General features: G+C 35.2%; 1 protein-coding gene across 1 annotated transcript in view; it reads right to left on the bottom strand.

Annotated features, from left to right (window-relative positions):
• Positions 1 to 6,915: 6,915 nt before the first annotated feature.
• kiss1ra (KISS1 receptor a) overlaps positions 6,916 to 15,143 on the bottom strand; it is a 30,920-nt gene continuing 22,692 nt past the window's right edge. The window contains exons 3-5 of the mRNA XM_030160777.1: positions 10,979 to 11,114; positions 8,276 to 8,514; positions 6,916 to 7,721 (exon numbers count right to left, since the gene is read on the bottom strand). Coding sequence (XP_030016637.1) covers positions 7,341 to 7,721; positions 8,276 to 8,514; positions 10,979 to 11,114 — 756 coding nt within the window. The 3' untranslated portion in view covers positions 6,916 to 7,340. The remainder of the gene's footprint in view (positions 7,722 to 8,275; positions 8,515 to 10,978; positions 11,115 to 15,143) is intronic.

Consider the following 15,143-nt stretch of genomic DNA (forward strand, 5'->3'; position numbering starts at 1 on the left):
AGTGCCTGGAGATGTTGTTCATGTGATAGACGTGGCATGATGCCGTTCACTGGACTAACAATGATGGCCTTTTTTGGGCCTTTATATACAGGGTGGGGAAGCAAAATTTACAATGTTTTGAGGCAGGGATTGAAAGACAGTGTATGACCAATTAGTTTATTGAAAGTCATGAGAATTTATTTGCCACAAGAAAATTTACATAATAGAAAATGTTTTTATTCTATGTGTCCTACTTCCTTCTCAATAACTGCCTTCACACGCTTCCTGAAACTTGCGCAAGTGTTCCTCAAATATTCGGGTGACAACTTCTCCCATTCTTCTTTAACAGTATCTTCCAGACTTTCTCGTAATAGTTTTGCTCATAGTCATTCTCTTCTTTCCATTATAAACAGTCTTTATGGACACTCCAACTATTTTTGAAATCTCCTTTGGTGTGACGAGTGCATTCAGCAAATCACACACTCTTTGACGTTTGCTTTCCTGATTACTCATATGGGCAAAAGTTTCTGAAAAGGTATGGATAATAGTGTTAGGTATGATTATGACATCAATATGTTTGGTTTCAAAACAATTGACGTAGTGCCTGCTGAGAAAAAAACAACTAAATGTTCATTATAAATTTTGCTTCCCCACCCTGTAGGCCTTCAAAACCAATCCTCAAATTGTGCAGATACCCACTGAGTATTGCTCAATGTGTATTTGGTCCATTTTTCAAAGAGACCAAGCCATGTGCAATGAACCGTGACAACATGACAACTCATCATTATGTCAACTACCCAAGCACTAAGTCATCAATAAATCCACAATGAATAATTCCAACCCCCCTACAAGTAGAAATATGCAGACATTTCTACCTCAAAGTTTCTATTGACTGTCAGTATATATTATGCAACAGCTGAACATTTAGTTCAAGGTCCATACTGTAATGGTGAGGACTGGGTCAGAGCATCTCCACAACTGCAGGTCTTGTTGGGGGGTCCTGGTCTTCAGTGGTTAGTACCAAATATGAACTGAGGAAGGACATCCCAGTCTCAGGTCTATTGATCATCTGTGGGAGGGGTTGGACAAATAAAAACAGATCCATGGGGGTCCACCTCTTTACTTGCAGGACTTCATGGATCTGCTGTTAACATCTTGGTCCAGATACCACACACATCTTCAGAGGTCTGGTGGAGTCTAGGCCTCGAGTCAGAGCTGATTTTGTGGAAAAAGGGGAAACTACACAATATTAGACAGGTGGTAATGTTATGATCCATAAATGCTCAATTGGTTGTTGTTCAGATACTTTTGGTACGTACTAACTACTTTACACTGGGAATGAACAACAACATCTGGAGATACTCTGACCATCAAATGTTCTCTCTTGTCAAAGTTGCTCAGATCCCTACTCTTGCCATTTTTTGCCGTTTCCAACACATCAATGTCTGAGGTCTAAATGTTCATTTGCTGCCAAATATATCCCACTGACAGGTCACATTATAATGAGATAATCAACATTTTCAGCATTTTGCCTGACAGTGGTCCTAGTATTATGGTTGATCAGTGTAAATCTATGTAGTAACCAGTCGTTTATCTAATATTTCTCGTGTGAATGTGGTTCAAGCTGGTTTCATATGTTGTTGTTTTTTTAATTAATTCTTTTACATTTGTGTTGCTCCTTTGTGCTGATTATGTGATTGTGGTTCTTTTTCTGGTTCATTTAGAATACCAGAATAAACTATGATTAAATAAAGAAACATATGCATAAAATAGATAAATCATTGCCTTCATTTTAATTAACATCAGCTCAAATCATTTCCATGAATAAAACTAATTTGTTAGAATTTTAATTAATTTTCAATTAGTATTAAATTAATTAGTTTGGGGTCATGAGGTCTCTTTACAGTAACTTTGATCACACTGTCATGCATAATTGTTGAAAAAAACAAAGCTATAAACTACTAAATGTATCATATAAAAATATACTATAAATAAACTACTGTCTTATCAATCACACAGACAAAGCGTAGCCATTTAATTAATGTGAGAAAATACCAAATTGTCAATGCTGGTCAAGTTATTTGGAGCCCACAACATCATCATATTAATCATTTATTCATACATGTAAATGAGATTGTGTTTTACTTTGTACAAGGCTTTATTGAAACTAACTGAAAATACTGCTGGACGCCAAGAACACACATATAACGGAACCACAAGGTCAGAATAATTGTACATACAAGAGGATACTTCATGTTAAGCAGAAAATACATTTGTGATGACATTGGTAAGAATCTCATACATTCTACCATCCTAATGTACAGTAACGGAAAAAAAAAATTATTAGACCACCCTTGTTTTCTTCAATTTCTTGTTCATTTTAATGGCTGGTACAACTGAAGGTACATTTATTTGACCAAATATAATGATAACAACAAAAATAGCTCATAAGAGTTTAATTTCAGAGCTGATATCTAATCATTTTCCATGTTTTCTTGATAATAACCAAAATCACTTCAGTTTTTACATCAGTAGCTATGGCATTGTACTGACAAAAACAGTGCTTTTAGGCATTCCATGTTTTCTTTTCTGTCTGTTTTAGTCACATGAAACACACAGGAGTTAGTACTTGATTGCATAACCATTGTTTTTGATTACTTCTGATATTCTAATATTTTTTTCCGTGACTGTATATTGGTCAATGTGATAATAATGAATAAATGAAGCACATTCAATAGCAACAAGTGCTGCGAATAGTGATTATCATGACTGTCATTTCCTTTTATTGAAAGCCCAATGATTTCATGCCCTAATAAATAAATTAAAAAAAAACCTTTTGAATCCAGTGACATTAGAGGTATTTTTATAGTACTAGAAAAACTTGTCATGTATTGTGGCACATTATGAAGTCTATCTACCATCAACCATGATGACATTCTATTAATGTGAGTGCCTTAGCTGCAAAATGTTCAGAAATGTTACTTTATTTAACTGACTTCCTCTTTATTGGCAATTTATGGCTGCTTAGGATGGATGGCAAAAAGCCCTATGATTTTCCTTGCACAGCACTTTGAATAGAGCCTTGATGACAGTATCTACAGTATCTACAATTCAAATGAGATATGTTCCATAGAAAATCTGAACATGCATAAGTGAAATTATGATTTTCAGTCTGCACAGGATGGACACAAAGTGACTGGGGATTTAGCAGGGGTTATGCAGACGTATTGACATTAATGCAAAGTACTCACATTGTCAAAGATCTACTCCCTGAACAGGCTCTGCTTTAACCCTTTCATGCATGAATTATGAGAACTTTAGTCAAGATTTTTTTTTTTTCTGGAGTGTTTTTATACCTCCTTAGGCATAAAAAAAATTGCGATCGGGTTTTTTTTTTCCATGGAGTTACAAAAATGTCCATGCATTTCATTTTTTAAGTAAAGAAATATGTACAGGGTGTCCCATAAGTCTCCATAGGAGGGCTGTTCAATAAGTTCATGGCCTCACCCAGAACAGAACAACACAGACTGATAATTTATATTTTATTTTTCAACATAATCTCCATTTACAGCAATGCACTTGGTCCATCGATGTTCAAGCATCACTATCCCATCACGAAAGAATGTAACATCCTGTATTATAACAACCAGTATTTCTGGGTGAGGCCATGAACTTATTGAACAGCCCTCGTACATAGGAGACATAATACATATGGTTCTAACATGTATTTCTTTATATTTCTTCTTTATAGTTCTTCAGCAGTGGAGGACACACATTGAAATGTGTTCCCGACAAAATGGCAGTCATATAGAGCATATTATATAAATAAAAATGGATTATGTCAAGAAACGTTTATTTTTCCTATGTATGGAGACTTATGGTACACCCTGTATTTAAAACCCAATATCAGAAAGTAAAATGAAAACAATGAAATAAAAACATTTTTAAGGCTGCTAATTTGATGTTTTCTCACATTTTACCATACTCTAATGCTAGTTATTACCTCATATAATATGCAAAAAACAACTCTTTTTGTCTAACAAATAACAACTGATTTACACTCAAACATGTCACTGCGGATCAGGTTTATCAAGAACAGCAAAGTTACAGTAATGGTATGAATTGCAGTGTATTATGGGATGTTGCATAAGTGTCCACTGTGTTGGCTCATATGGAACTAAAACAACAAAACCTATGAATATACAAGAGAACAGCTGGAGAAGAACTGTGCACTGGAGTGACCACAGTGCATGAAAGGGTTAAAATACTTTGTCACAGGGCGAAGACGACACGGGTCATCTCTACAAATTGTTATGTTCAGGAGGTTTTCAGTGAAGGTGTGTTCCTAACAAACAACACCTGGACTCTGTGGGTAAAAGCACGTGTGTGACTGTTTGCATGTTTCTAAAGTTGAGTACAAAAGTGCATGTCAGGGAACATTGTGAATGTTTGTGTGTTGGACACAAAAGAAAGGCAAACACTATTTTATGCTTCGTCATTTTTAACCCCCGCTTTAACCAAGATCACACACATCACATTTAGCAGCAGAAAACTGGATCCTAGCTTGTTTTTGTTTGAGGCTCACTGAACTTTAACCCTATGTTACCCTGAGCTAACTCGTTCATAGCTGGTAGGATGAGGCAAAGAAGGAAGAAAAAAATAAATAAATTGAATTTTTTTGGACATCAGCTCTTCCTGACCTCAGTCACAGTTTGTTCAGTTTGTTGAGAAAGACAGCGATTAGGTTTGCTGCACATTTTTTCTATTATAAATTTTGCACTGAGCAACAAGAAAAGAGGGAAAACACGAGCTGGGGATTAGACAGAAAAGAAATGTTGCCATTGTAAGTTTCTGCAAAACTATAGAATGGTTTATCTGTGTTTTTCAACCAAAATTCTGTTTCATAGCAATATTTGTGCATAAATTGGATATCCATGTTTTAGTGTTTTACCTGGTTTCAACAGGCAGGATGGTGGACTTACAAAACCTGGGATCTTCTGGGACCAGACACGAGAATTTATATATCAATAAAAACCGTCATGATACTGTTGTCATTCCCCTCCTCCATTTCCCAACACGGAACTCTGTGGAGTGGGAAATATAGCTACAGGTCTGTATCTCAAGTGTTTACTGTAAAAAACTAGATCTTTCAGTCACTCCTGCCTCCTCCATTCTGCCCTGTTTTAGGATTCTCTACAGCATTTCAACTCTTTTTTTTTTTTTTTTTTTTGGAGAACCTACTTTTTACTTGGTCAGTCTTTTACAAACCTCTTCACCATAACCTAAGACACTGCTGGGTAATGGCTGGGTGGAATATATTAACATTAGAATGGATGAAGGAAAACCAAGCCTGTGACCATCAGTAGATCATCCTCACTGTGTTGTTCTGTGTGTTTTTAGGATGTTTTGCATTTCTGTCTACTGTCTTTTTATGATGTCTTTTACAATATTTTGCCTTTTTGTCAACTGTCTTTCTTGTCACCTGCCTAGGGACTACAGATGGAAATTAGCACTGCTGCTACAATCTGGTATATTTACAGCTGCAATTGTTGTAGATGTTCATTAATATGCACTGTCCCTATTAAATAAATTAAATAAATAAATTATCTCGCCCCCCCCCGAAGGGGAGGCAAGGGGTATTGTTGTTGGTTCAGTTCATTTCTTTGTTTGTTAACACTTTAGCAGCAAAACTACTGGTTTAATTCATACCAGATTGGGTTTACAGATTGCCAGAAATGCAGAATAGATGTCATTACATTTTGGGAAAAGTAGATCAAAGTTCACATTTTTTATGAATTTTTTAAAAAATTTTTTTTTTCCTGTTTACTTATAATGGGCGAAATTTCACATGTCTGTAGCAGCAAAACAGTTGGTTGAATTCAGACCAAATTGGGTTTATAGACTGCCAGTGACCCACAATAGATGTGGTTACATTTTGGGAAACGTAGGTCAAAGTTCAAATTTTTAATGAATTTTTTCAATTTTTTCCCCCCAATTTACTTATAATGGGCAACATTTCAAATGTTGATTAAAAACATCAATTTTGTTTCAATTTACCTCAAACTTGGCACATATATAGAGGCAACTGATATGCTGACATCACCACACGCATAGACATGATGACATCACACTGACTGATGCCAAAATAAGCTACAATATGTGCGAGGGGTGGGGTTTGTTGTGCCTGGCACCACTTGTTTACAATTTCTTTTCAGTGCTTGGCCTTTAAAAGGAAGCGTTCCAGTTAAATGGTCTTCTTTTGTATAAGTTATAACTAATGTCTATTGCTCCTCACCAGGAAATGAAAAACACTGTTATCTAAAACCATATTTAAGAAGAATAGAAAATAGTAATTGGGCTATCCATGTGCAGTTGCAAAATGGAGATGATCCCCCCCGCTGTGTGAAATAGAATGGAAAATCCTGAGATGCAGACCTTTTTTTTTTTTTTTTTTTTTACCATGTATGTTGCTATTTATTATTCCGTGGTTTCTTGAAATTGAAAAACTGGAGTTGTCAAATGTATCTACAGATGCCCTGGAGATTCATTGTGAGTCATATATTACCACGTCTTTTCAGTGTCTATCAAGTGTTGACGGTGCCTGAATGTGACCGTTAAATCACGTATGAATGCAATAATTATCTGACAAATATAGAAAAGATGATATTTTGGTTCGGAAACATTGAGATTATGTATCCATGGTGTGCAGAAATGTACAATAGTCACACTTATTTCTGGTGTTTGGGGAATGATTAGCTGAGTTTACAAGCATAGAATTCAACATCCATTATACTTGAATAATGCACTTGAATAAACTAAACCACATCAAATGATGGAATATATTTCATATTTCAAATATAGTTCAGTAGCCTTGTACGAGTATTGTGCATTTATGAGGCTGTGAGAGTTTTGGACTATAAATCCTCATATGTGTGAGCATAAATTACCATCACTGTTCACATGCCAAGTAGTTAATACCAAAGCTGCAGACCTTATCAGCCGTCACCTTACAGGTAGTGGCAGATAGTTTCTTTTTTGATATCAGCTCTGTGAGTCTGTCCTGTTATTTGGCAGATCAGTGGGTGATGTTTTGTGCCAACACTGCCTGGCCTTGGCAGGGAAAGTGGGTTGCACATCACGCCAAACACTCCTAGGGTCCATTGATTTAATGAGTCTGTGTTTCCCCACCTCAGTGTGTTAATTAGATGTATTTAATAACATAAATAAAACATGTCTGCCAAACACAGCACGTCCTTTTTCAGATCAGCCAGTTGCTCTATTAACACTTTCGCACAATGAACCCTGGGCCGACACATTAATTCTCTTGATACAAAGACGCTTTTCATTTTCAGTCATCAGATTCAGTTCCCCCCGTGGTTATTGTTGCCCTCCTCCGCGGCAACAAATTTGATCTCAGCATTGGCAGTCCTGGAGGCCATGCTGCTGTCTCTGACCTTGTGTTTAAACAGAAAAGGGAAGGTCTTCCTGAAGGACTTCTGGAAACTGGCTCCCATGAAACCATACACTATGGGATTGACGGAGGAGTTGGCGTAGGACATGCAGTTGGCCCAGGTTTTGATCTTATAAGTGGCGTAGTTTGGCCGGTAGTTTGGATAGAAAGACTGGAAGAGGACGAAGATCTGGATGGGACCCCAGCAGATGGCAAAGAGGAGGACGATGACCACCACCATCTTGGAGACTTTACTCCTGATGCTGATTGTTCTCTCAGACAGAAGGTTTACCTGAGGAAGAAATAGGAATATTTTTACAGAAAACACAAAACTGATTGAAGAAATGTGCTCCAGAACATTAATTCCCAAAGATAGTGTTATGATTCATACAGGTACGTGAGTTGTAGGAGATTTCGTTTGGGTTGCCAAAGAAATTTGCATTTCAAGGATTTCAGAAAGCTTTCATCAAGAAGCATGTTTTTGATTGAACTGGGGTGAATCTATTATAGAAGGTGTAGGTGTTCTTATTGTTTTACTGAGAGAGCCTTTTAGGTCCTATTACATGTATTTATTTTGTCTCATTCTGACAGGTTTTCATCACATGTGAGTCCCTTTGAAATGTTTAGTTTAACTATTCAACATAATCCTCTTTAAAAGTTTGTGGAATAAAAACAAGTAGGAGTTCATAGACAGTCGACATCAAATGTATTATAAAGTGGAATCCAAGCTCAAAAGAAGAAAAGAAGAAAGAGTCTTTTTTAACTTTAATTAAATGAAAATAAAGGCTCGGCAGTTGTATTTTGTCAAAGATAAGTCTTGCAATTAAAGCCAATCCGTGTTCTTACTTGATAGTTGTTGTCTACAGGTTCGACGGTGGGCTGGCCCACTCTCTTCACCATCAGAGTGTAGCAGAATGAGATGGTGAGAACAGGCAGCAGGTAGGCAGCAATGAACTGGTAGAGGATGAAAGCCCTCTCATGTGTCTTAGATGGAAACCTCTCCATGCAGTACTGCCTCGGGCCATACCAATAGCCTTCTTCAATCCGTTGGTACATTAAAATTGGAGTAGACAGGATAAGGGAGCCTGTGCAAGATATAGAGTCTTGTTGGTAAAAGATTTTCAGGTGTTTTTTTTTTTTATGCACTCAGTATGACTCAGTGATGAGTGGTTGAATAAAAAAAGTAATGGATGCAGTGTAATGTAGTGTGAACCCTTTCGTGCATGAATTAAGAGACCCTCAATCAAGATTTTTGTTTTTATTCCTCTTTAGGCATGAAAAAAACATGCCTAAAGAAAATTTGGTAACACTTTACTTGAAGGTGTAGTTTATAATGCATGAAGCGCACATTCATAAGACATTATAATGCATTTATAAGCCATTATAAAAGTCATTACAACAGTTTATGATAATATACAACAACTTATACCAAGGTTAATAAAGTATTATAAGTGTAGGTATAATGTATTATAAATTCAGCTTTCATAATGTTCTATACATCCATATCAAAGCAGTGGGAAGGAATTTATTTTTTTAGGTGGAGAACTTTTGTTAGGTTTTGTCATTGGTCCCTATACCCATCTATTTTAGGGATTTCATATTTATTAAAAAAAATAATAATAATAAGTATGTGATTGAAACAACAAAGATTTAGAGCTGCCACGTTATTTTTTATTTATGTATAAAGCAACATGTAACACTTCTATTTACTGACTCTGTTCTTTTAATCAAGGTTCTAACAGTTTTGGATTTTTCATTATAGTTTAGTTTTATTTAGTTTTGACTTTTTTTCCTCTAATTCAGTTAGTTTTAATTCATTTTTAGAGCAGGTTTGCTAGTTTTTATTAGTTTTCATTTTTGTCTAAATGCTTAGTTTTAGTTTAGTTTTAGTTTAATTTTAGTTTTGTCGTATCTTTTCTCTTCTTCTCTGTCATATTCAAATAAATCCCAGACAGGACTCTGCTGCTTTCTCCCAACTTTAGTCTCCATGTTTCCAGGTAGAGTGGGGACCAGAAGACAACTCTACACAGGAAATTTGCCTGAGAAAAATTTACTCAAACTGAAGAAAATTTTACTCTACTCAGATAACATTTGGCCCCTTCCTTAAATAGAGTAAATGTTACTCTTTGGGTAGAGCCCTCCAAACTCAATACAGAGCCAAATTTACTCCTTTTGAGGAAAGTACTTTTGACTCTGGAAAAAATGCTCAGTAATTTTTCCTGTGTAAACGACAAGTAACGAGAAGTGACGGACCATGAAGTACTGTATGATGCCGCTAGCTAAAATTGCTAGAGCGAAATAAATCACTTTCGTATCAATCTGATGTTGTCAAAGACGAAAACGAAAGGAATTTTATCCATCATTTTTATACGTTTTAGTTAGTTTTGTAAGCACACAATACAGTTTCAGTTAGTTATCATTTTTCCTTTTAATTATAGTTCTTATTTATTTCAGTTAACGAAAATGTTTTTTCAATTCTAGTTTTCGTCATTTCATCAGTTTTCGTTAACGATAATAACCTTGCTTTTAATGTTTTGTTTTTGCAAAATAAAGTTATTAAGAACACTTTGATGTATAATTTTTGACTTACACTTTACTTAGAGCCAGCAGACACTGCTCGTAAGTCATCATACTTGTGTTATATCATACAATTGATAATGTGTTCTGTAACCCAGGATTTGAGATTCTTCCTACAAACACTGTTGTCACTTTGGTATGGATGTATAAAACATTATGAAAGCTGAATTTATAATACATTAGGCCTACACTTATAATACTTTATTAACCTTGGTATAAGTTGTTGTACATGATCATAAACTGTTGTAGTGACTTTTATAATGCATTATAATGTCTTATGAATGTGCGCTTCATGCATTATAAACTAGACCTTCAAGTAAAGTGTTACTGAAAATTTTCATATGAACCTATTTTTCATGGAGCTGTGAAAATATCCACTCAGCTGGACACCATGCGTTTAATTTTTGGAGCAAAGAAACATGTATTTACTGATATATTGTGTGAAAACTATGAAATAAAAATATTTTGAATGCTTATTTTAGGAAATTCATTTATCAGACAGGGGTAGTTGTTTGTTTACTTGCTTTACTAGTTTGTCTGATAAACGAACTACTAACAATAATTATATGTGGAAGACAGTATGAACCTTTACCAGACATTTATTTTTAATGCTGCTAATCTAATGTTTTCTCACATTTTAACACTCACACCAGTCATTACTCACTCCGTGGAGATAATATGCAAAAACAAAAAAAATCAACTTTTTACAAAAACTGTTAATTACAGATTAATAACAATAACAAGCAATTGATTTACACTTAAACATGTGACTCTAGATCAGGTTTATCAAGAACAGCAAAGTTACAGTAATGGTATAAATGTCAGTGTATGGGATGATGCTTAAGTGTCCACTGTGTTGGCTGATATGGAACTAAAACAACAAAATCCATGAATATACAAGAGAACAGCTGTAGAATAACTGTCCAGTGGAGTGACCACTATCCATGAAAGGGTTAAAAGAGCAGGACAGACCGATCCAAATGCAGACGCTGACAATCATGGCTACTTTCGGTGTGCGGTGGCGGAGGGATTTCAGTGGGTAGACGGTGACATAACAGCGGTCCCCACTCATCGCTGTCAGAGTGATGCAAGTGGCTTGCACTGTCACCTGGAAAATGAAACAAAACATCATACATGATTTATGATGAGCCTGGATCTGCAGAGACATTGACATTCACTCTCCTCAGTCCAGTCCAGTTCAACTCACACAGATTTAGAGAAATAATATTTTGAGCACATTCACTTTTTGCAGCTAAAACAGCACCTGGCCAAAAAAGTCACACACAATATTCCAAAAACCAGACTGAGATCTATTAAAAAACATGTATTGTTACATGACAAACGCATCATTGTTAAAAGAAGAAAAGAAATCCTGCAACTGTAAACACCGTAAATGTCAAGCAATGCTGTTACATTGATGTGTTTGTGTGTGTGTGGCAAAATTCACCATGTGTAATATGTGAAATTAGTAGAAGATTTTTCCACAAATTTCCACGATTTCATGGTCGAAATTCACATTGCATGGTAATAATTCATTAAGACTTCTCTAAAATGTTATAGATGTATAAATGTCAATTTGTGAGAGATTGTGTGTTGCTAAAATGAATGTTGATAAATAAAACAAGTGAATCCAGCATCATAGAATTTTTGTTTTTTTAATTTTATATTTATATAGATTTATGGCTTGTGACAAAAAACTGCAGGATATATTGCAGAGAACTTTTAAGCAAAAGTCCATGAGGGTACAGTCTAAGCAAAAATGCATTTAAAAGTAGTGCCCAGACATGGGAACGAAAATCATTTTCTAGCCACTTTTCATGGTTCACCTTATGGCCTATTGAACCACCTTTAGCTTTGATTCTTGGATCCATTCACCATGGCATCATTTATGTTCTATAATGTGGATGACATTATATTGTGACACTAAATGTCACAGCATTTATTTCCATCTTCAGTTGAGTTTTTGGCCAAAGTCTTGTTGTTAGTGGCTGGTTGATAGGTTTGTTATTTTAGATTTTTCTTCTTTTTTTTTGTTTTTATTTTTGGTTTCTGTTGGATTTTCTTTTCATTTTGGCTTATTGTTGCCACACCCCCTTTTGGGATATAATGACGCTGATTGCCACACACCTGTTTTGTCGTATGCATTTGGGTTGCCACACAGAGCAGAGCAGGATTGTGCTGAACAAAGAAGTGAGGTGAGAACAAAGAACATTTGAGTTTGATTTGTTTGACACATTATTTTGAACAAATATCAAGTTTGACAGTCATGTGGAATGGGTTGGTTTTTTTTGTTGTTAAAGCGCAGTTTGGTTCGCATACCTGTTATACATTGGATGAGTGAGGAGTTTGCACCCTTGGTAGGTGGAGCAATAATGTGTTAATTAATTGTAGTGGCATGTTTTGGTCTTTTGTTTGTTCTTTTGTTTGAAATGTGTGTATTAAATTACAATTTTAATGAGTAATATGTTCAGTTGTAATGTCTGTGTCTTTAAAGAAAATGTAACCTAAGTAAACTTTGTAAAATAACTTACATACAAATATTTGTGTTTTAGTTTCACGGTGCATGATGATGAAGTAAAGATTTGCACCAGTCGAACTCTACGCCGTTTCATTGATGCCAAGGGCTGCTATACTTGTATTAATGGTAGAGTCAGACCACTGTGTGAAGTCTTCTCAGTGGGGTTCAGGTGTGGACTCTGGTGGCCAGTCCATGTGTGAAAATGATGTCTCATGCTCCTGAACCACTCATTCACAATCTGAGCAGATGAGCCCTGATATTTGTCATCTTCAAATAAATCTGTTTCATCAAGGAAGAAAAATCCGTGGATTATGAGACGTGGTCTGAATATTCAGGTTCAGTTGAACTCATTTTCTGGACATATTATGTTACCAAACCTAGACCTGAACAACTGAACCAACCCCAGATCATAACACTGCCCCCACAGGCTTGTACTGTAGGCACTTGGCATGATGGGTAACCACTCATCTGCCTCCTTCTCACTGATGCATCAATTTGGAACCAGGTCAATCTGGACTCATCAGACCAATCTTTATGTTGACTACAAAACTGAAGGTTGTTAAAGAAACAAGAAGCTCCTCACTGTATCTGTTAGGGTTAAAGAACATGTTTCCAGCTGAAACACATTAATCACTGCAGGAATTATCCAATGGAAGGATCTGAACTTCTTGCATGATCCAGGTAGTGACTTTTTGGCTAGGTGGTGTATGTGGCACAATCATGAAATCATATCTGTTCTTGATCAACATGCAATTTATCGAGCAGCTTTAATGTGGTTTAATTCAATTTCAGTTTGATACTTTGTCATTTAAAGAGGCATTGTGTGAAATTTAGTGACATCTAGTGGTGAAGTTGCAGATTGCAACCAACTGCACACACCCTCTCTCATCTACGATGGTCCTCATTACTGCCTCTGTTTGTTACCCCTCCCCCAAAGGGGGAATAGGTGAAATTTCACAGATCTGTAGCAGCAAAACTATAGGTTGAATTCATACCAAATTGGGTTTATAGATTGCCAGCACCCAGAATAGATGTCATTACATTTTGGGAAAAGTTGGTCAAAGTTAAATTTTTTTAGGAATTTTTAACATCTTTTTTTTTTCCCATTTACTTATAATGGGCAAAATTTCAAATCGCTATAAAAGCATCCATTTTTAACTCAATTTACTTACAATGTTGCACAGATATAGAGATTAGTTTTAGACATCAGCCTGCAAATATCTAAGTGATAGTTTGTTTTGGAAAATTTTTGTTAAAATTTTAAATCTTTTTCTTTTCCCATTTACTTATAATTGGTGAAATTTCAAATGTCTATAAAACATCAGTTTTGTTTCAATTTACTTCAAACTTGGCACATATATAATTTATGATTTATAATTTTTATATTTGTTGGCATCTGGTGGTACTGTTTCTGTGTATGTGTTTCTGTATATATGTTTATGACCCCTGCTGCACACTAAATGTCCTTTCTAAATTAACCCTTTCATGCATGAACAATGAGAACCATAGTCAAGATTTTTTTCCCCGAGTGTTTTTGTTCCTCTTTAGGCATGAAAAAAAAACAATGCAATTGAATTTTTTTTAATGAACCTATTTTTCATGGAGTTACAAAAATGTCCACTCAGCGGGACACCATGTGTTTAATATTTGAAGCAAAGAAACATGTATTTAAAACGCAATATCAGAAAGTGATATACTGCATGAAAACTAACTTAACTAACATTTTTAATGCAGTTAATCTGATGTTTTCTCACATTTTATCATACTCTAATACTAGTTATTACTCAGTTCATGGAGATAATATACAAAAAAAACCCTTTTTGTTTAAGAAATCTGTTAATTACAGTCTAATAACAATTAGGAATTGATTTCCACTCAAACATGTTACTGCAGAGCAGGTCTATCAAGTTAAAGTAATGGTATGAATTGCAGTGTTTGAGGTGATGCATAAGTGACCACTGTGTTGGCTGATATGCAACTAAAACAACAAAACCCATGAATATATAAGAGAGCAACTGAAGAATAACTGTCCACTGTAGTGACCATGGGGATGTAACAATATGAAAATTTCATATCATGGTTATTGTGACCAAAATTATCACAGTTATCATTATTATCGCGGTATTGTTGAAATTGTGCTCAAAATGTTCAAAAAGTACTAATACACACACTGAAATAATTTAACCAAGTTGTATTTTGAAAAAAAAAATAAAAAATAAAAAACTAATAAAATAATAGGCACAATGCATTTTCTCTTGGCGGGAACATTCAAATATTAACCCTTAGTGGTCTGAGTCTATTTGTCCGTTTTTCAGTTCTTTTGATTTTGCCTTTATATACTATATAAACAAATGTTTACTATACCCATGTTTGGGATCTTTTTTTTTTTCAGCACAACTTCATTTACATCACCTGCCTGTTATTTTTTTCACTTTAACCTACTATATCAACATGAAAGGCCAGAAAACACAAAAAACAGATAAAATCCAATTTGAAAAATGAATATAGTTTATTGCATAAATAACACAAAGATGCTTAACGAACCTTTTCAAAAACTTTGAAAGTGAAAATTGGTTCCAAGTATTAGGTATAGAAAATTAAAATTCTAATACATTAAAA

The sequence above is a fragment of the Sphaeramia orbicularis genome, chromosome 17 (assembly GCF_902148855.1).
Source record: "Sphaeramia orbicularis chromosome 17, fSphaOr1.1, whole genome shotgun sequence".
Lineage (NCBI taxonomy): Eukaryota > Metazoa > Chordata > Actinopteri > Kurtiformes > Apogonidae > Sphaeramia > Sphaeramia orbicularis.